This window comes from Aspergillus caelatus (genome assembly GCF_009193585.1).
Source record: "Aspergillus caelatus strain CBS 763.97 unplaced genomic scaffold BDV27scaffold_270, whole genome shotgun sequence".
NCBI classification, from domain to species: domain Eukaryota; kingdom Fungi; phylum Ascomycota; class Eurotiomycetes; order Eurotiales; family Aspergillaceae; genus Aspergillus; species Aspergillus caelatus.
In genome coordinates this window covers 1-18,580 of record NW_022475533.1, presented here as the reverse complement: position 1 = coordinate 18,580, position 18,580 = coordinate 1, and the positions used below count along the sequence as shown (strand labels likewise).

The 18,580-nt window shown below is 48.2% G+C and overlaps 8 protein-coding genes across 8 annotated transcripts; 3 read left to right on the top strand and 5 right to left on the bottom strand.

Moving 5' to 3' along the window:
- BDV27DRAFT_168661 (glycoside hydrolase family 15 protein) lies at positions 1–2,303 on the bottom strand (the record flags this gene model as incomplete). The annotated part of the gene is made up of 3 exons (XM_032074836.1): positions 1–365; positions 419–483; positions 542–2,303. The coding sequence occupies 3 exons, from the start codon at positions 2,301–2,303 to the stop codon at positions 147–149; spliced, it is 2,046 nt and encodes a 681-aa protein (XP_031922408.1). The 3' UTR covers positions 1–146.
- A 1,500-nt stretch (positions 2,304–3,803) lies between these two features.
- Positions 3,804–4,218, bottom strand: BDV27DRAFT_162733 (uncharacterized protein; the record flags this gene model as incomplete). The annotated part of the gene is made up of 4 exons (XM_032073432.1): positions 3,804–3,879; positions 3,951–4,013; positions 4,074–4,135; positions 4,204–4,218. The coding sequence occupies 4 exons, from the start codon at positions 4,216–4,218 to the stop codon at positions 3,804–3,806; spliced, it is 216 nt and encodes a 71-aa protein (XP_031922407.1).
- A 1,251-nt stretch (positions 4,219–5,469) lies between these two features.
- Positions 5,470–6,315, top strand: BDV27DRAFT_136346 (type 1 glutamine amidotransferase domain-containing protein). Its single transcript, XM_032068740.1, has one exon. The coding sequence runs from the start codon at positions 5,545–5,547 to the stop codon at positions 6,235–6,237; it is 693 nt and encodes a 230-aa protein (XP_031922406.1). The 5' UTR covers positions 5,470–5,544; the 3' UTR covers positions 6,238–6,315.
- A 338-nt stretch (positions 6,316–6,653) lies between these two features.
- On the bottom strand, positions 6,654–7,679 carry BDV27DRAFT_162731 (uncharacterized protein; the record flags this gene model as incomplete). The annotated part of the gene is made up of 2 exons (XM_032073431.1): positions 6,654–7,563; positions 7,627–7,679. 2 exons carry the CDS (start codon positions 7,677–7,679, stop codon positions 6,654–6,656), a joined length of 963 nt encoding a protein of 320 aa, XP_031922405.1.
- A 1,022-nt stretch (positions 7,680–8,701) lies between these two features.
- Positions 8,702–9,944, bottom strand: BDV27DRAFT_136342 (MBL fold metallo-hydrolase). Its single transcript, XM_032068739.1, has one exon. The coding sequence runs from the start codon at positions 9,818–9,820 to the stop codon at positions 8,930–8,932; it is 891 nt and encodes a 296-aa protein (XP_031922404.1). The 5' UTR covers positions 9,821–9,944; the 3' UTR covers positions 8,702–8,929.
- A 419-nt stretch (positions 9,945–10,363) lies between these two features.
- Positions 10,364–11,746, top strand: BDV27DRAFT_168659 (TDT family transporter; the record flags this gene model as incomplete). The annotated part of the gene is made up of 4 exons (XM_032074835.1): positions 10,364–10,603; positions 10,668–11,036; positions 11,098–11,394; positions 11,452–11,746. The coding sequence occupies exons 1-4, from the start codon at positions 10,476–10,478 to the stop codon at positions 11,744–11,746; spliced, it is 1,089 nt and encodes a 362-aa protein (XP_031922403.1). The 5' UTR covers positions 10,364–10,475.
- Positions 11,747–15,174: 3,428 nt separating this feature from the next.
- BDV27DRAFT_168658 (putative MFS sugar transporter) lies at positions 15,175–17,349 on the top strand (the record flags this gene model as incomplete). Its single annotated transcript, XM_032074834.1, has 6 exons — positions 15,175–15,239; positions 15,297–15,577; positions 15,632–15,776; positions 15,833–16,077; positions 16,143–16,550; positions 16,607–17,349. 6 exons carry the CDS (start codon positions 15,175–15,177, stop codon positions 17,347–17,349), a joined length of 1,887 nt encoding a protein of 628 aa, XP_031922402.1.
- Positions 17,350–17,963: 614 nt separating this feature from the next.
- On the bottom strand, positions 17,964–18,503 carry BDV27DRAFT_162727 (uncharacterized protein; the record flags this gene model as incomplete). The annotated part of the gene is made up of 2 exons (XM_032073430.1): positions 17,964–18,409; positions 18,467–18,503. The coding sequence occupies 2 exons, from the start codon at positions 18,501–18,503 to the stop codon at positions 17,964–17,966; spliced, it is 483 nt and encodes a 160-aa protein (XP_031922401.1).
- Positions 18,504–18,580: the final 77 nt, after the last annotated feature.

Here is an 18,580-nt window from a genome sequence, read left to right as displayed (position 1 = left end):
ACTCGTCTTAGTCCATTAGTTTGAGCTATATGAGCTCATGTTACATCTTGAATACTAATGATAATGACATATTTACATAATTTGTAGCCATACATACAAAAGAAAAGGCGCCGGTGATATACACAAATTGCTTTAAAACAAGCACCTCAATCCCCTCCACCTAGGTTCATTGCTGCACTAATACAAGCCAGATGGCTAAACGCTTGCGGAGTGTTACCTATCTGCTCGCCAGAGATGGCCACCTCCTCCGAGAACATTCCCAGGTGGTTCGCGAACGAAAGCATATTGTCAAAATGTGTGATCGCCAACTTTCGCAGCTGCCGGTAGAACGGATCATCGACATTGTAGGACATTGCTTTCGAGGCCTGGTTTAGTTAGCTACTATACTTCTACAAGCTACAAGCGAGGGAGTACTAACACGCATCATAGCTTCGACTAGCCAAAAGGTCACCATCACGAAAGCGCCCTCACGACCTCCGACGCCTGCCATCGCTCGGTTAGTTAAGATGTCCATGATATTCAGTAAATTTGAGGATCATACCATCATCAACCTTGGTATGATCGTATCGAGAGACCATGTTCGCCATCAACAGTCCTCCCTTAGCTTGGGGTAGCATGACTCTCTTCAGTGTATTCAGGAACCTAGGATCATTAGGGGCAATGAAGAAGACAAGTGGGGCAATCAGAACAGCTGCATCCAAGATATCCGGACTTTCGTAACTCATGCAGAAATAGTTGTCTTTGAAGTTGTATCCCTTCGTCATTATCTCATCGTAGAGATCATCTCGGGCACGTAGCCACTCGATCCGATCCGGACATGGTAAATTCGACCGTTTTTCCGCCAATCGCAGGGCTCGATCCAATGCAACCCAAAGCATTATCTTTGAATATACGAAGTTCTGCGGCCTCCCTCTTACCTCCCAGATTGATCTGTCCGTTTCATGAAGCACATCCATCACGTGGCTAGTCATCCGCCTTACCGCGAGCCATTGGTCATAGGAAATGGGACGGCCATGCTTATGGTAAAGGTAGACGCTATCCATGAGTTCTCCAAATATGTCTAACTGGGTGTGGCTGGCAGCTCCGTTCCCGATTCGTACCGGCTTACTACCCATGTATCCCTCCAAGTGATCCAGCTCCGACTCGGGGATCTCGTGCTCCCCATGGATCGTCACCATGATTGGAAGAAATGGTCTGTTAGTCTGGTGTTCGCCGTTTGCCGGTGGAAAAACACGGTCAAAGATGAAATTGATATATGACTCTGCCTCTTTGGGGTATCCATTCTTGAGGAAAACATAGACGACAAACGCAGCATCACGCACCCAAGAGTACCGGTAGTCCCAGTTCCGTGATCCACCGATGCTCTCTGGGAGGGAAAAGGTCGGGGATGCAACAATAGCACCAGTAGGCTTGTACGTGAGCAGTTTGAGTATCAGCAGACTTCTTTCCACTTGCTCACGGTAGTGACCTCGGAAGGTGCACTGGTTGATCCATGCAGCCCAAAATTCGGCAGTATCGTGCTCTATCGTGTATAAATAGGATTCTAGAGCATTAGCGCCCGGAAGAGCCTTTTCTCTGTCATGTAGCACAAACGTCGCAGATTGCCCTTCCAGCACTGTCATTTTCATAAAGACACCCGGTCCTTTCATTCCTGGTCTGTCCTGGGTCTCAAATGAGATTTTCGGGGTCTCACCCGAACCTTCAGCAGATGAATCGGGGCTAGTAAGGACACTGAGCTGCAGGCTCTGCGTAGCACTTTCGAATAGATACGCATTCACCCGATTGCCGGACTCACCACGAGTTACCCATCGACCGGTATGCTGCTCAAGCGCATAATTGAACGCAGGAAATACTTCGACTATCATATCCATTTGGCCACGGACGCATTCAACCTTCCTCACCACTCCCGATCGACATCCCTCCCCCTCAGTACCATCGGCAGCCGTATCACAGGAGCACCAGGTCGACGCGGAATCCGCCGGATGCGATGGCTTTTTGCTTGATACAGGGAAGTAATCAGATAGTGTGATCACCCCATCCTCATGGATCCATCTCGTCTCTAAAACGTTTGTACAGGCTCGATATCGTTGTTTGCTCATTGGTTTGATGTCTCCTGCCGGGCGGATAGTGAAATGGCCACCCTTGTTATTGTCCAAGATGCGGCAGAAGACGGACGGGGAGTCGAACGCCGGCCAGCACATAAAGTCAAGACCACCATTCTTGCTCACGAGAGCACAGGTGTGCATATCCCCGATGATGCCATAATCTTCAATGCTGCAGTATTTTGGGGGTGTGGCGGCCATTTCCGCGGTATGGGGGTAGATGTCAAATATATAATTGGTGAGATATGTGTATGGCTTGGACTATGTCTGGTTTAAGGATAGCCACAATTGATCTTCTATGCAAACAATGTCCATATATTTCTGAATCTACTCCGGGGTATGTTTCAAGCTTTGTCTTTGTTCCTGTTGAAGGTTGTCCCCTATGACATCACTGGGACAGTCCCTACGAGGGGTCCCGTGACTCCGAAGTTATCACATAATCTGGCACGTGCCCTTATCTAAGAGAGGTAGAAGAACGAAACAAGATTTGTCTTAGTATTTGTGCTTTCCAGTTTTGTTAGTTTTTAATTTACCTTTGTTCACACTATGGTGATTGAGTCTCTAGATACGTATACGTTCTACCGAACCACAGCGATAGAGTACCGGGAAGTATCCCCACTCGTGTAAGAAGGAGGCGTCGAGTGTCCTTGGAATTCGAGGATCATGGCTTCAAGTCGACGTGGGTCTTTCGGGGGCAGATCAGGTTTTTACCTATGGTTTGGGATAATGCCACTGTTTGTGGCAATCCGCAGAACGAGGTTTAAGTGAATAAATCCACGTCAGCGATTTAATCGTAAATCTTGGGACTTCTATCTACTCCCGTACCAGGTCCGATTGTTTGTCGAGATAGCATGATGATGATGCGCAGTGTCGTTTTTAGACTTCCTTACGTCCCTACCCTTCGTTGATCATGTATGTTTGCTAAATCTAATGCATAATGTAGGGTTCTGAGCAGCGTAATTGGCAAGGATATAATATATTACGACGTATAGCTGGAGGTCCCCTGAATCTGTTTCCCCTGGCATCTGAGACTTGCGTAGCTGAACAAGTAACCACCTGTTCATCGGTGCCGGGCAATAGAGCACCGACCAATGATCAACCGCGCGATGTTCTGCAGATAGTGCAGTGAATTCTGGCAGACCCTCTGCCGTTTTCTTCGGGCTTACCGGATCCACGTACAGAGATCATCGGTGGGCCTGGGCCGTCCAAGCCAATGAATTATCGTCCGCTGAAGGGCAGGGTTCAATTACAGGTCAAGATCTCGAGCATGATGTTTGCAAACTATCGCAGAAGACCCATCATGCCGCACATGATGGTGGCAATCTGAGATTCCAACTACGATGAAGTCAAGTTACAAGTAGTGGTGACAGCTCTGACACGTCGGGAGCTACTGATTGTGGTTGACCCGTGGGCAGCAAAACAGAACTACCTATTTATTATAGATAGGGTTCTAGAATTTGTCGACAAGCGAGAAGGAGTCTTTATCGCAATGAGGGATTTCAGTGGTGGGTGGAGAACCGTAGTTTGGAGGGGTAAGGAATCTTACTACAAGTAAAGATATTTATGGCGATCGGCAACGGGATAATGGATTCTTGATAGCCGGGCTAACCATCCCTACTACACTGCGAAATCCATAGCTAAGGATAAAAATATGCTATTCCCGCACGGTGGGCGATGAGACATAAAAGAGAGATTGAACATCTACTCGTCCTCAAGTTCCTGGATGATTACCCCTCCTAGACCCTTGAGCTTCTCGATTGCGCCCGCGGTCAAGGGACTAAGATAGGTGGGGATTCAGCCACAGTTCGTAGTGTACATTTCCAGCTTGAAAATATCAGTAGCACTTACGGGGGGAAGCAAATAGGGGGTAGTGATTGAGCTGAGGGCCATGTATCTTCTCCGGTGTCTTCCCTGATTGTTCTGTGTATTCATGTTGGCTATAGTCAGCGTCGCCGAAAGAAAGAGACTCACTCGGTCACCTTCTTGTCTTGCTCGAAGAAGGCGTTTGGGTCTTCATAAGTGTATCGGATTTCCTGCCCAGTATTAAGCACCTGTTTTTCCCATTTCGAAATGACCAGTAGTTCTTCTGGACTTAACTTACCCTGCGGTCGGACATTGTGTAGAGAGGTTCAATGGGCAGAGTTGTGCTTTGATATAAGAAGAATTGTGAACTAGATGATTTGAGGGGAGTGCATCCTCCTTATGAATCTCATCCACAGTGGAACGGCAGATCGGGGCTGAAGCTGCCACGTGTATCGACGATCACTGGTCAGTATCATCGTAGCCACCGGAACAAAGTGGGGATTAACTCAATTCAATGGAAAATAAAAGCGCAGTCAATGATTAGAGAATTCCCCAGCAATATGTGCATTTCCTTTTATACAGGCAATGTAGTGATGGTCTGAGGAGGAAGATATTGCTGATTAAATCATTCCCAACTAGATCGCAAGTGTAGACGGACTGGATTGGGAGTCGTCAATCTTCCTTTAACAGGCTTCTAACCTGAAGCCTTCAACCCGGCACGGGTAGTAGTATCGTGATCATAACGAACCACTTAAATACTTTCAGCGGAAGGAATTGAAGCCCTTTGTACAAGGTGTATATCGTAGAGCGTTGCGTGATTTCCATATCGGGCATCCTATTTACGATCAAATGGCATATGGACACATATCAGAGCGAGGCGATATATGCCGAAAAGTCCATGAACATCGAGAGAACTCTGCGGCAAATGATATCGACCCACCGACAGAGACAATGAGGCTGCTTGAGTCCTCTCTTTAAATGCTTGGTTCAGTTCAAGTGCCATTCACTTCGCTGTTTCATCTCCTTGCGTTGCTATCAGTAGGGTTATATCCTCCATCAACGATGCGAGAGTTTTACAATAAGCTGAAGTAGCTCCGGCGAAAGTTGTTAGCTACAAGGATCACGTATAATGAGCCACAGCAACTACTCCACAATAACGCAGTTTTATTTATCTTTGCCGGTAGACCTTGGACTCTGGGGCTCCAGCTTTGCAAAAATGCATGTCACGGCAACTGTTGTGGAGGATGATCAACTCGTCGGGGTTGGGACCGACCGTCCAGCTCCTTTCAAAGCTGCGCGGAGAGAGTGAGGGATAGGCTGTTAGTGTACTCTGTACCGCACTCGGAAGAATGCTCGCTTCGCTTTCTGAAAAGGGTTCTTGGTTAAGAACTGGTGGACCCACCAGAGGAACCCACAAATTAAGCTCTGTTTTGGCGCCAAATGAAGGAATGATGAAATGACGATCAAAACGGAGGCGGATGAATAAACTATCCGAGAGAACATTATAGAGGTTGGAAGGTTATTTGTCCCCTTAATCACTACTATGTATGATCTATCCGTCGGAATTTACTTCAGAGCGATGGATCGAGGCAAAACTATTATTTCTAGTGTACAGCATACAATCTACTAGTTTACAGGTATGGTCAAGCGCATCTTGAACGTCGTCACCAACGTCGGGCACTACGACGACCCGTCCCATCCAACCGGTTTGTGGTTATCCGAGCTCACGCACGCCTGGCACGTCTTTGAGGAGCATGGGTTCGAGCAGACCATCGTTAGTCCGGCGGGTGGCCCCTGTCCTCTGGAGCCGCGGTCGCTGAAGTTCCCCAACTACGACAAGACTGCGAAAGCGTGGCACGCTGATCCGGCACGGATGGCACTGCTGGAGAACACCGCCCGACCCGACCAGATCAATTCGGCGGACTTTGACGCTATCTACTTCACTGGCGGACATGCGGTGATGTACGACTTCCCAGTCAGTCAGGGCCTGCAGCGCATCACACGAGAGATTTACGAACGGGGTGGCATCGTCTCCTCGGTCTGCCACGGCTACTGTGGATTACTCAACACGGAGCGCTCTGATGGTACCTACCTAGTCTCCGGACACGAGATGACCGGGTTCTCCTGGTTCGAGGAAGTGCTTGCCCGTGTAGACAAATTTGTGCCTTACAACGCCGAGGAAGAGCTGAAGAAGCGTGGCGCCCACTACAAGAAGGCCACACTGCCGTTTGTCTCCTACACCGTCGTCGACGGCAATCTGGTGACTGGGCAGAACCCCAGCTCGGCTACTGAGACTGCGAAAAAGGTCGTCGCCGCCCTTAACCACTCGTGAGCGCCCGTCTTGTAGCCGGATAGCACGAGCCCTAGGGATCTCCAGAGATGGAAAGCAAAGAGGGGATGATAGTTGGAGCTAATTAATGCTAAATTCTTTATATGTATCTAACTCGGAAATACAAGACATAATGTTTTGAAGACCGTTGAGGAATCCCAACCATCATGTATCATTATTCTCTACTCCCCAGTGTGTGCCCCACGGTTGCTATGTAACGCAATACATTCTTCTCCAATGTACCTTATTATAATTCTCGTATAATGCCTGTCATGCGAAAGTCTCTGATACAAAGCATTCCGTACATACCACAATCTCAGCCCGCCCGAGTCATCGTTAACGGGGAACCATACAGTACGGTCAGCATCATCGTCGCATAACTGACGGCAGGTTCGTATAGTGATATTCAAGTTTTGACATTAATCGAACGCCTTCAATGGTGTTGGCATGTTCAGGACCATCTGCGCATCCTTGATGATGTCCATCCGGAGGATGGTCGAAACGCCCAATTCGTTGAGGAGTTTACTCAATGGACCATCACTCCGAGAGAGCGTGACGTTCCCAGGGAGAAGACATTGTGTCGCCAGGAGTGGGTTGGTCTGAACCGTTACCTGGTACCATTTCCCGTCAATCTTGTTGATCGCGTTGTTGGTCGCGATCGAAGACTGGGACGGAATGGTCGTCAAGGCCGGAAGGGGGACGCCCAGCGTCAAATCAGGTGTCCCATCGGTCGCAGTCAGGTCAGCCTTGATGTTGTCATCGTCCATCTCCAGATTGATGTTGGCGAGCCATTTGGGGAATTGGTATCCGTATACACCTCGTACTCGAGCGATTTCGGTATCGACGGGTAGCGCCAACACGTATCCGTAGAAGGTTCGGTTCCATACAGAGCTAAGCAGTTGTGTCGTACTGTAACTGTTATTACCCGGTTGCCGGACGACGATGGCAAGTGAGACCTCGTTGTAAGGGTCGTTGTCGCAGACGAGGTACGAGTAAAACGTCAGCGCGACCAAACCGTAGCCGGGTAACGCCGTAATGGGCTCCAAAGGTGACGGGAGCTTCGACTGCAAGCGGTCGAGGGGCGCGAGGAAGGTGAGTTGGACGCTCCTCGTGCGGTAATAGAAGTTGGGTGCGTATATCTGACCGACTCTCGAATCGACCAGTTTCTTTGGGATGTTCCGGAAGAAGTCGATATCAGGTCCCACGGCCGGATCGCGGGCGACCTCGTCCAGGTTTGGGTTCATGCGATAACGGTCGTAGTAACCGCCCTTGGGCACATCGACCTTCTGTTCTCCGAATTCGACCTGGGTGGTTGGACCCTTCGAACCTCTACATATTCATAGAGGGATCAGTACTGCGTCAAGCGGAGAAGTAGACTCGATAGTCACATACAGTGTGGAGGTCTTTGAGGATGCCGCTGACGAGCGGCCTGCGTTTGAAAGCATGTTGCTGGTGGTATGCTAGATCTAAATTGACCTCTTTCGTTGACAGATATGCAATCATCGGTGATACCTCGACTCATTATTAAATGTTCTAGAACGTAGGTTGTAATCATCGCCTCCAAAGGTCCGTCGGAGTGATTATTGCTCCGCGCAGTGGCTAGTGAAATCAGATTCACGAATACGATCCGACCGTCCATGCCTCGGTTCGCCACGCGTGACCAGTCACACTATATTGGCATCGAGGGAGCCGAAGAGGCTCTGAAACTCTCTCAGTGGAAGACCTGTAAGTATTGAGTTCTCACTGTTGCTCACAACAGTATTAATAAGGTTAGGTTAGCTTTTCCGTATAAAATTGGCTATGATCCTATATCTTCCCTTGACCTCGGTTGACCGATCGAATGCTCTAAGTCAAAACCCCAAAATTCAAGTAGATGCTACCATTGACCATGTGAAAGAACTCGAAGCTCTCACAGGTCTCTCTGATGTCCTTTATCAACCTGTCCTTGGCTGCAGACAAACAGCATGTAGATCACTCAAGATGCCTGTTGTGGGCAAGAGATCCCTCACGGAATATCGCCGGCGTCGCAGTCGCGTTTCCCAGCTCATCCACTACTAAAGCTCAGTGGACTGGCACTTATTTTATAACAACATTGAAATAAGTCTCTAGGATAGTGTATAGCATCAGGCACATATCACCGGGGGTGGGGCGGGGCGATGGGTCACTGTCCTGGTAGGCAAGCTGGCTGCGTCCGGTTTCTGTTTCAACCAAATCGCTAGGCATGCCAGGTTCAGCCAATAATTTCGTTAGTTCGTATACCACATTTGCCCCTTGATATAAGCTCTCTGGTTATTTAACTTGGTTCTCCGACTTCCGTTTGTATGTTTACAAATCCAACATTCCAGACTTGCAGACCCCAGATTTTTAAAATTCTGCCTAAGGCCAACAGTTTTTGCCAAGACTAGAGAATACTTGAGTATCAACATCATCACAACAACACTTTATAGATATACTTGATCTTTTCCAGTAATACTGTGGCATTTTAACTTGTCCAATCGTCAATAATTATTCTGATTTTCCTCATTCAATCTCGATCGGTGTCTCTCAGGTTGGTTACCTCCTTCAGCTCACAATAATATTAACGCCTTCCCCGCATATTAGATGTCAATTTGTACACAGATGTAACCACACCCTACATCTGAACCAGAAAAGCCCGAAATTCCATATATGGTAACAAGGTGACATATTAAATTAATCAAGCCAAACTCTCCGCCAATGTAACAGGAACCTGCAGAAAAATCCTCCGGCTACCATCGGGGCTCCGAGGCAACTTTCCTCCGCGAATATTGATCTGTAAAGCCTGGTGAAGTAGTCTTGGCTCATTTAGCCCCGAATCCCTGGTCTTCCTCCATGTAACGAACTCCTCACGACCTCCTGCCACGTGTTTGTTTCTTTCTCGTTGCTCCTTCACCGTCGCAAAAGGCATGGGCTCTCGTTTCGTTTCGCATGTAGATGGTGGGTAGTCATGTCCGGTGTACAATTTGAACTCCTCTGGAAGCTCGAGCAGCTTTTGCATGGATTGATATAGAGCCTCAGCATCTCCATTTGGAAAGTCACAGCGAGCACTACCAACGTCTGGGTTGAATATAGAGTCGCCTGCGAAGACATTGCTACCAATGAGATAGCCCACATGATCAGGGGTATGGCCGGGCAAGTATAGGACCTTCGCTGTGAGGTTTCCAATCGGGAAGGTCTCATCGTCCTCCAGTAGATGGTCAAACGCATTTTCTAGCTCATCAGTGGGGACAGCATAGCGCTTAGCGAAGGTGTCTTGGACCTGGCGAATCCTTCGTCCTATGCAGACAGGAACTTTGGTACCTTGCACCTGTAGTCGTGATTGGAGGTAGGAGGCTGCAGTGAGGTGATCGGCATGGGCGTGGGTCTCGAGGAGGCGGACTATTTTGTAGTTGTGTGAATTGACCACATCTAGCAGGCTATCGGCGGAGGCCGTATTAATCGTTAGCTGCTCCTGGCTATAGTCCAGTACCGGGTCGATAATGACTGCTTCGCTCGTTTCCGGGCATGCCACAATATACTGCCAGGTGGATGTTCGTCTCTCGAAAATTGGATGGACTGTTGGTCCCATAGTAGCGGTGGTCTTTGCGTGAAGTAATTTCGATGTATGTTTTCAGATTCGATAGCTACTCTGTATGTCCACTGGAGGCAGCCATGGTGCTTTCTGTCATTAATATACGGCTACCTACGGAAGCCATTTGTAAGGCAAGCACTCGACCGAGAAGGGTCGGTCGGGGTGCAGGGGCATTATTACATGAACAAACTCAGCCCTTTCCTACATGACGTATGTTTCTGTAGCCCTGAGTGGCGACATTGATGCAATTATTCCGGAGTAAGTCAATCGCCGATTGCTCGTCCAGGGATCTTTGGTTCCTGAAGCCCTAAACCGTTGGATGTGGGTCGCCGCTCGGGAATGCGCGGTCGCCGACTACGCTATGGACTGAAAGGGTCGCCGACCAATTACTACTCAAGTTTCCAATATTTGGCATGGTTATTTCGGCCGACTAACAATATATTTGTGTTGGATGCATGAATATAGGGTACTGACGGCTGGTTGTGCCACAGTAGGGCTGCACGTCCCCGCAAGTGCAAGGCTATTACCATATAGAAATTTTTTCACTGCCCGCTTGCCGTTTGCCGAAGAGTATGAAATACAATAAGATATCAAACCTCCCGCCTAGGGGCTATCCGACAATGGTAGACAATAATGCCCTCCTGTAGTCTCGATGGCCCAAGATACCACAGAGAAAGCGTCGCAAAGATGCTTAGCAAACGGAGGTCAAGCATGGACAGATCCCAAGGTCTCGAAACATGAGACTGGCTGGCGTTATATCGTTCGGAACTTTACTCCGGCGTATGTGTTAACTGAGCTACCATCATGCCCATCTTGTGAATGACAATGTCTGACTGAACTATAGATGGTTTTCAGCAAACATGGGAACTGGGATTGCATCAATCCTGCTCAACACACTGCCGTACAACGGAAAATGGCTGTATTGGATATCGGTGGTCCTATTTGCCTTTAACGTGCTGCTATTTCTCGTCTTCCTGCTTATTACAGCACTTCGGTATCTGATGTACCCCGATATATTCCCGGTTATGGTCACCCATCCAGCACAATCAATGTTTCTGGGAACCTTTCCCATGGGCCTTGCCACAATCATCAACATGTTCTGTTTTGTCTGTGTTCCTGCATGGGGAGTCTGGGCGAGTTACTTCGCCTGGGCGTTGTGGATCACCGATGCCGTGTTCTCTGTGTTAACGTGCTTTGTATTGCCGTTTATCATGTAAGAGATGATTTCCACTGTCTGAAAGATAATTAGGACTTACAAGGCTGACCCTGTTTAGGATGACACGTAAATCCGATATCGCCTTGTCCTCAATGGGCGCAGCATGGCTACTCCCCGTTGTGTCTTGCGTTGTGTGCGCGGCATCCGGCGCCGTTGTCGCGGACGTATTGCCAGACCCCCATTATGCGCTCGGAACAATCGTTGTCAGCTACGTGCTATGGGGAGTTGGGGTACCTCTTGCACTGATGATAATCGTCATTTTCCTCATGCGCCTATTGCTACACAAGTTACCCCCAAAGGAGGTCCTAGTGAGCATGTTCCTGCCTCTCGGGCCTCTCGGACAAGGCAGCTATGGGTACGTGTCTTTTGTACCATCTTAAATGACCCTTGAGTTACTTACAATCCATAATAGGATCCAAAAGCTAGGCCAAGTATCCCAAAACATCTTCCCGAAAACCGACACCTTGCGACCAGGAACCGGTGACGTTTTCGAAATGCTTGGCTTTTTCATCGGACTTCTGCTATGGGCGTTCGGATTACTCTGGCTTTTCTTTGCCGTTGCATCTATCATTCGTACCCGGAAATTTCCGTTCAATCTAGGCTGGTGGGCATTTACTTTCCCCCTCGGTGTCTATGCCACCAGCACATGTCAGCTAGGCCGAGAAATGCCATCGCGTTTCTTCCGGGTGCTCGGGACGGTATGTTAAAAGCAATAACCAGTTTCCTTATTATTTGCAACTAACGCGACAATAGATATTCTCCATTTGTGTGGTGTTATTGTGGATAGTGGTGACTTGTCTCACTGCCAAAGGCGTGTATGACAGGAGTCTATTCAAAGCACCCTGTTTGGCGGATTTGCGTGAAAAGCAGCGGAGGTTGAGAGAGGAACAAAATGAGGTGGAAGGGAAATGACTCTGTTGGTTACTGTTTAAATATTAGCAAAAGTTATATGATATCATGTTGTGACTTCAGAGCCTTTCAGCATGTGGCTATAGAGTGCTTATCTCGGAGCACCTGCTAATCTTTAATTTAACTTAGGATATTACGATGGGCTAGTGACTGAAAGTCATTGCCATTTAAGGGGGATACGGTTATATTCCACACCATTGTAGATGGGTGTTAATCCCTCATTCTTCCAATCTGTCGCTTTTATGGTTATGTGAAATGAGACAAGCCACTCGAAGCCAATGATGTAGGCCCACCTGGTCAAGAAGAATTCAGGGCCGTCTATACTATTATATTTCGAAAACCTATGGTCTTCCCTGTGAATAAGTGCAATTAGAACTAGACTGGGAACCTAAGTGGTATTGCGACATGTATGTTGGTTCGGGTTCTCAGCTCTGTCGCCTCTAAGACTGCAGATCAACTAACCCATCCAATAATAGCCAGACTCTAGTCACAAAGCAAACGTGTTCATGTTCAGCGTAATGGCAACCATTCTGTTGCTCGCCACAGATCTTATCCGATGCCCTTTGCGAATCATAGAGTTCAGATTCATGTCGAGGGGGCAAACTGCATCTGGTACTGCAGAAATGGTTGCGTTCAACCAAAATGCAAGGGATCAAAAAAGAAGGAAAGAAGAAGGGAGCACACAACAAATCCAACTCGATAGTACCCACGATGTCTTGGGAACAGTTCTGGCCGGTGTCACTGAGCCGCCGTTGATGCCCGAAACTCTCTCTTCGCTTAACACGAGCCTAGTCCATTGCCCTAGTACAAAATAGTACAAAGAAAAGCGAGATGTATCTGCGCTGCATGAAGTGGATCTGGAATGATAACCAGTCTCCATACTCTTACTTAGATAAAAGTATGGTGGGGTAGCTGTAGACGGTCACGTTGGAAAGCCAGCCCCATCCCACGTCCCTCGTGAAGGCGGCAATTCTGGCATAGAAAGATGTCCCGCGAACGGGGCTCTTTCACCTAACAAAAGGGAATTAATGAGGCAGTTAATTCTCCTTAAACGCTTGAAAGAGAAATCATCCCGAGAGTCTGTTTAATGCTAGCCCCCGGATTCATTGACAATGCCGGCAGCCGTGCGAAATGGCCGTTTGAAGCCGAACCGTAAACACCACTCCGATTGAATCAATCGGCTTTTGCCACTACCCATTCATGATTTAAAAATAGAAATAATCAAAATACTCCGAGCCGATGATCGGTCAGTATTAATGTTTAAGGCAGCACAGGAACGGATAAACTGCAAGGTGAAATTATCCACGGCGTCGGATCAATGGGTTCAATGGCTCTACAGCGCCAAGTCGACGACAAAGACCGAGTCATGAGGCTGGTTGGCGAGGGAATTATCACTCGACCTAAGCGAGAGCCCACTGAGAAAGGAGGAGGTGGGATTTGGTCGGGCTTCACTCATCTCAGGCTATAGGTATGACAAGGCAAATCTATTACTGGCAAATTATGTCACGGATAATTGAGCTCGCACAAGAGCAAACACTGTCGTGAACACGTACACTTTCTCTCACTTTACAAGAGCTGCGTCGCATTACTGATTTACTATAAGAGCCCTCAACAGGTGCACATGTAAGTAGGCGATCCTGAAACATATTGTAATATCGGCTGAGTATCTACAATAGCAAAGTCAATAAGCGCAGCATTGTAGGGAAGGACCTATTCAGTCGGCGTACAAACTTCGAAATCAGGTACACATTGTCAAAAAGAAAGATGGTCTCGGTCAAGGCTTCTACTAGAATGATTATGGGCACTAAGGAAAGTAGCAAAAAAGTTTTTTTACTAGCTCATTAGTGATGCATCGAATCATCACATCACCTGATCAGTCTAAGTATCTTTTAGGTTTATATTAAAACTACGTCAATGCTGCATCCGGCGTATGTTTATACTTTATACGAGGAACAAAGAAAACTGTCACTCAGCAGCTTCTTGGGGGATTCTAGGGCAGAACGAACCCAATAGGGCTAATAAAAACTTCCGCCACCGGTATAGCGAATAACGCAAACGTCTTTGTTCCCAAGTCATGACAATACTGGGCGTAAGTTAGCGGTTCATAGGAGCATCATCGACATAGAGGAAAGGACTGATCTTATTGGTGGTGGGATTGGTGGCTTACACTGTGGTGGCGACAGAGAAACCAAATTTGGTCGAACAAGACTCCTGAACTGGACTATCCTCATTTTCAGCACCGGTGAATGACTGGTGAGGTGGTGGTACCGAGTGACACGAGGGGTGTGGATCTGTGGGCGATGAAACGGCATGACACCATCCATGAGTTTTAGGTTTTGTCCACGCGGAGAGAGACGGTGAATATGTTTAAACTCGTGGTAAGGTTGAAATGGTACCGTCCCGCTAGCTGCCTAATGCTGATGCCCTAAAGCACCAATCATTAATAAGTTCCTTGCACGTTACAGCGAAATAGTGCTCTGTCTGTCTGCAGTGATTAGGTTAATTTCGATCTGTATGAAATGACCAACAGGCGACAGGCAAGCTTGCACAGAAGATCGCCCGAAATTCTAGCGCACTGGGGAGCTGTCCGTCACCCAGTAAGCGAAGATGGATCTGCCTTCATCTTTGCCGGATGCGGAAAATGACAGGGCACGCGACTGGCTTAGGAGAACTTGGTTGGCATGCGAGCTAAGGTTCGGGCACTAAAAGACTAGTTCAGGGTAGCATTCAAAAGTTCATATATTGCCTTTTATTGGGTTCGATGGGGGGGGCTTGGCTTCAACCCTACCAATGGCACTTGGTGGTGGCTTGAAGCAACAAAAGGGTAACCCGTATTCCACCAAACAAACCATCAATGACGACCGTCGGGTTTAAAACCCGCTATACTTTTTTCGTGGCGCTACAGCTATTGCCCAGTGTGCGGGATTAACAGTGGTCCACTGTGAATTGGACAATTGAGGTCTGGGGGAGGCATTTTCCTCTTCCATATCTGTGGAGACTGGGAACTTCGACCCTTGGAAGCAGCATCGACCCCAGATCATCGACCCCAGATCCACATCGACTATTTGTACTCGGTTGATTCCTGCAGAGTGATTCAAAATATTCAACAACTTCATGATCTTCTTGCATGCCTTGACTCAGCGGCAGGAAACAACACTGAGATAATGTGTGTCGTGCCATATTGCTCCTCCCTGAGCTTTTTGACTAACAATTTTAATTTAATAGAATGGACGAGGCCAAGTATGTTGCGCATGAGGGCCAGGTAGACGTGACAGTGCAGGGGCCTATTGAGTTAGTCTCTCTCCCCATATTTTGATCGTCGCTTGTCTAATGACCTCTCAACCTTAGCATCGAGAACCCATTGAGTGGTATTCCTCGAGATCAACTCCTTCGCGATGTCGAAGATTATGCGCAAGAATACGACCTGAACGACATCCTTCCTCTCCTGAAGAAGGGAGCCCTGGTGGCCCAGAGGCCGGATCAGTACAACGACATCCCAGAGTTGAGCCCTGAGGATCGTCAGTACTTGCGACAAGAGACAACCAACCGCTGGAAGCACCCTTGGGCACTTTATTACACAATCATCCTCAATTCCATCGCCGCTGCTATTCAAGGATGGGATCAGACGGGTAAATGCTAACCAGTGGGATCGCTTTTAGACATTGCACTGACTTCCTTTATAGGATCCAACGGCGCCAACCTTACCTTTGCACATCAGTTCGGAATCCCACAGGATCCGCCCGACTGCACATCTCCTGCTGAATGCAGTCGCAACCAGTGGATTGTCGGCGCCATTAACTCCGTACCTTACATGACGATCGCGATTTTGTGAGTAAGCCCCTCACTGGCTTCTATGGAGTCGGCGAGCTGACAATATATCGCAGTGCTGGCTGGATTTCTGATCCTCTGAACCATTGGCTTGGTCGCAAGTGGGTCATTTTCATTGCTGCAGTGTTCAGCTTGGTCGCTCCCATCGCGTGCGCAGCGACCCAGTCTTGGGGTCAGCTAATGGCCTGTCGTGTTCTACTTGGAATCGGAATGGGTCTGAAGGAAGTGACGGTCCCGGTCCTTTCTGCTGAGAATGCCCCTACTAATGTTCGTGGAGGTCTGGTCATGTCCTGGCAGATCTGTAAGTACTCTATGCTGTTGTAGGAGGTAAATTCGACGGTATCTAACATATCCCTCACTCATCAGGGACTGCGTTCGGTATCTTCTTGGGAACATGCGCCAATCTTGCTGTCGTCAATACAGGTGCGATTGCATGGAGACTTCAACTTGGCTCAGCATTTATCCCCGCTGTTCCACTACTCCTTGGAGTGTATTGGTGTCCAGAGTCCCCTCGTTGGCTTTTGACAAAGAACAAGGCTCGCAAGGCATATAACTCACTGTTGCGGCTGCGGAATAGTCCTCTTCAGGCAGCCCGTGACCTCTACAAGATCCACTCACAGATGAAATTAGAAAAGAAGCTCATCGAAACCTCTGCGGAATTCTCTAAGAATGATAACATGATTGTGCGATTCATAGAGCTATTCACCGTTCCACGAAACCGTCGCGCTACCCAGGCCTCTGGTATTGTTATGATCGGACAGCAGATGTGCGGCAGTGCGTATCTCCCACACTCCCTCCTCCCATTGCTATCATACTAACAAAGTATACAGTCAACATCATCGCGTTCTACTCCTCTTCGATCTTCGCCAAGGCCGGTGCCAGCAACATCGAGGCGCTCCTTGCATCCTTCGGCTTCGGCTTCGTCAACTTCCTGTTCGCCTGGCCCGCCGTCTGGACCATTGACACCTTCGGTCGTCGCTGGCTCCTGCTCGCGACCTTCCCCAACATGTGCTGGACACTCCTAGCAGCAGGCTTCTGTTTCTGGATACCAGAAGAGCAAAAGAGCGCACACCTGGGCGGCATCGCACTTTTCATTTACCTCTTCAACATTTTCTACTCCCCCGGTGAAGGTCCCGTGCCATTCACCTACTCTGCCGAAGTCTTCCCAGTCTCCCATCGTGAGATCGGCATGGCATGGGCAGTCGCAACAAACAATTTCTGGGCCGCTGTGCTATCGCTCACATTTCCGTACATCTTGCGAGAGTTCAAACCACAGGGTGCCTTTGGTTTCTACGCAGGTCTGAATATTGTGGCCTTGGTCCTGATCTTCCTCTTCCTACCCGAGACCAAGCAGAGATCTCTCGAGGAATTGGACCGTGTCTTTAGCGTGTCGACCCGCGCACACGCCAAGTACCAATTGACTGAGGCACTACCGTGGTGGTTTAAACGGTACGTGTTCCGCCAGAAGAATGCCGTCTGCCGGGATCTGTATGATGAGAACTTCGCGGTCAATGTTGTGCCAAGGAATTTCAAATCTGGGAATGTTGTGCAGCTGGAGAGTGTGAATGTGTGAGTTCTAGGTTTAGATAGCACAGACCTCTATACTTCTTACTGCTAGCTTGAGTTGTGTATTCTGCTGGATTCTTGATTTCCACTCTTGGTGCTTATGCTGTTATTGAGTACAGTAGGGATGTGCGACTTTGTTACTTTTAGGATTTGTATGTTTTAGACGAGGAATGATATGATGAGTGATGGAGCTAAGAGGATTCTGTCGTGTCATACGGTGGATGTGCTTTTAGACCTACGAATTCTTTTACATACAGTTAATTTAAAGTCTCCTCGCTATTGCGGCCATGGTCCTTGATCCGATGGTAGACCTCAGCATAATATTCCTACCGTATGCAATAGATGTGGGTATAAAATGCAGGAGAAAGATTGTCAATTGGCTGTCTCTCTCATTGACTGACTTCTAGATAAGATTGTCTCTGTGTGGTGAACAGGATGACCATGAGTTGGAAGTGTTTATTTTACGTTAACGCTGGTGGTTCTCATCAACCGAGTGTGTCTGGTCCGAGCCAGCAGAATTAACCGCGACTGGGGGCACTTTGGCCGTATATACTATAAAACATTATTCCTAGTCTCTCATCGAGCATATATAAGTACTATAATACAACCAATATAAAATCACTAAGTAACCGTCCGCTTCGGCCTAATAACCCCAAACCCCTTCTCCTTTTGCTTCCTTTTCCACCTCCAAGGTCCCTTCTTCTTCTCCTTCCCCCGATTCGACGATTCACCCTGACTCTGCACCATACTCTGAACAACCGGGACAGAAGTCGGCGGCCGACCATAATACTGATCCGCCTCACGATAAGAATAATCCACACCTTCACTCGATTTAGACTCCAGATCGAGAGCCTCCAATTCCACAGATTCCATGCTGGACCCACGGGATTCACTTTCAGACTGAGATGGTGACGATGGAGAGACGACACTCCATGTTGAGCGGATGGAGGTGGTTTCTGATCTGGGGGGTCGGAAGAAAGATGGGTATTCGTCTCTGGTTGGTAGGTCGCCTAGGAAGGATGGTCGGCGAGGGGTTGAGGGTCGTTGGGTGTAGGGGACTGAGATCTCTGGTCTAATTTAGTATATATGCGGCATTGGGTGTGTTAGAAGGACTCGAGACTCACCAACTGGGTTTAGAGCGGGGAGACGTGCGAATGACATGCGTCGTGTTGAGCGTCGTGAGAGTTGACCGATGCCGAACACCTTGTTTTTGTTAGTATTTCCTTTTTTTTTTTTTT

Excerpts from the sequence above, each read along its gene's own strand:
- BDV27DRAFT_136346 (XM_032068740.1), top strand. The coding sequence starts at position 5,545 with ATGGTCAAGCGCATCTTGAACGTCGTCACCAACGTCGGGCACTACGAC.
- BDV27DRAFT_136342 (XM_032068739.1), bottom strand. The coding sequence starts at position 9,820 with ATGGGACCAACAGTCCATCCAATTTTCGAGAGACGAACATCCACCTGG.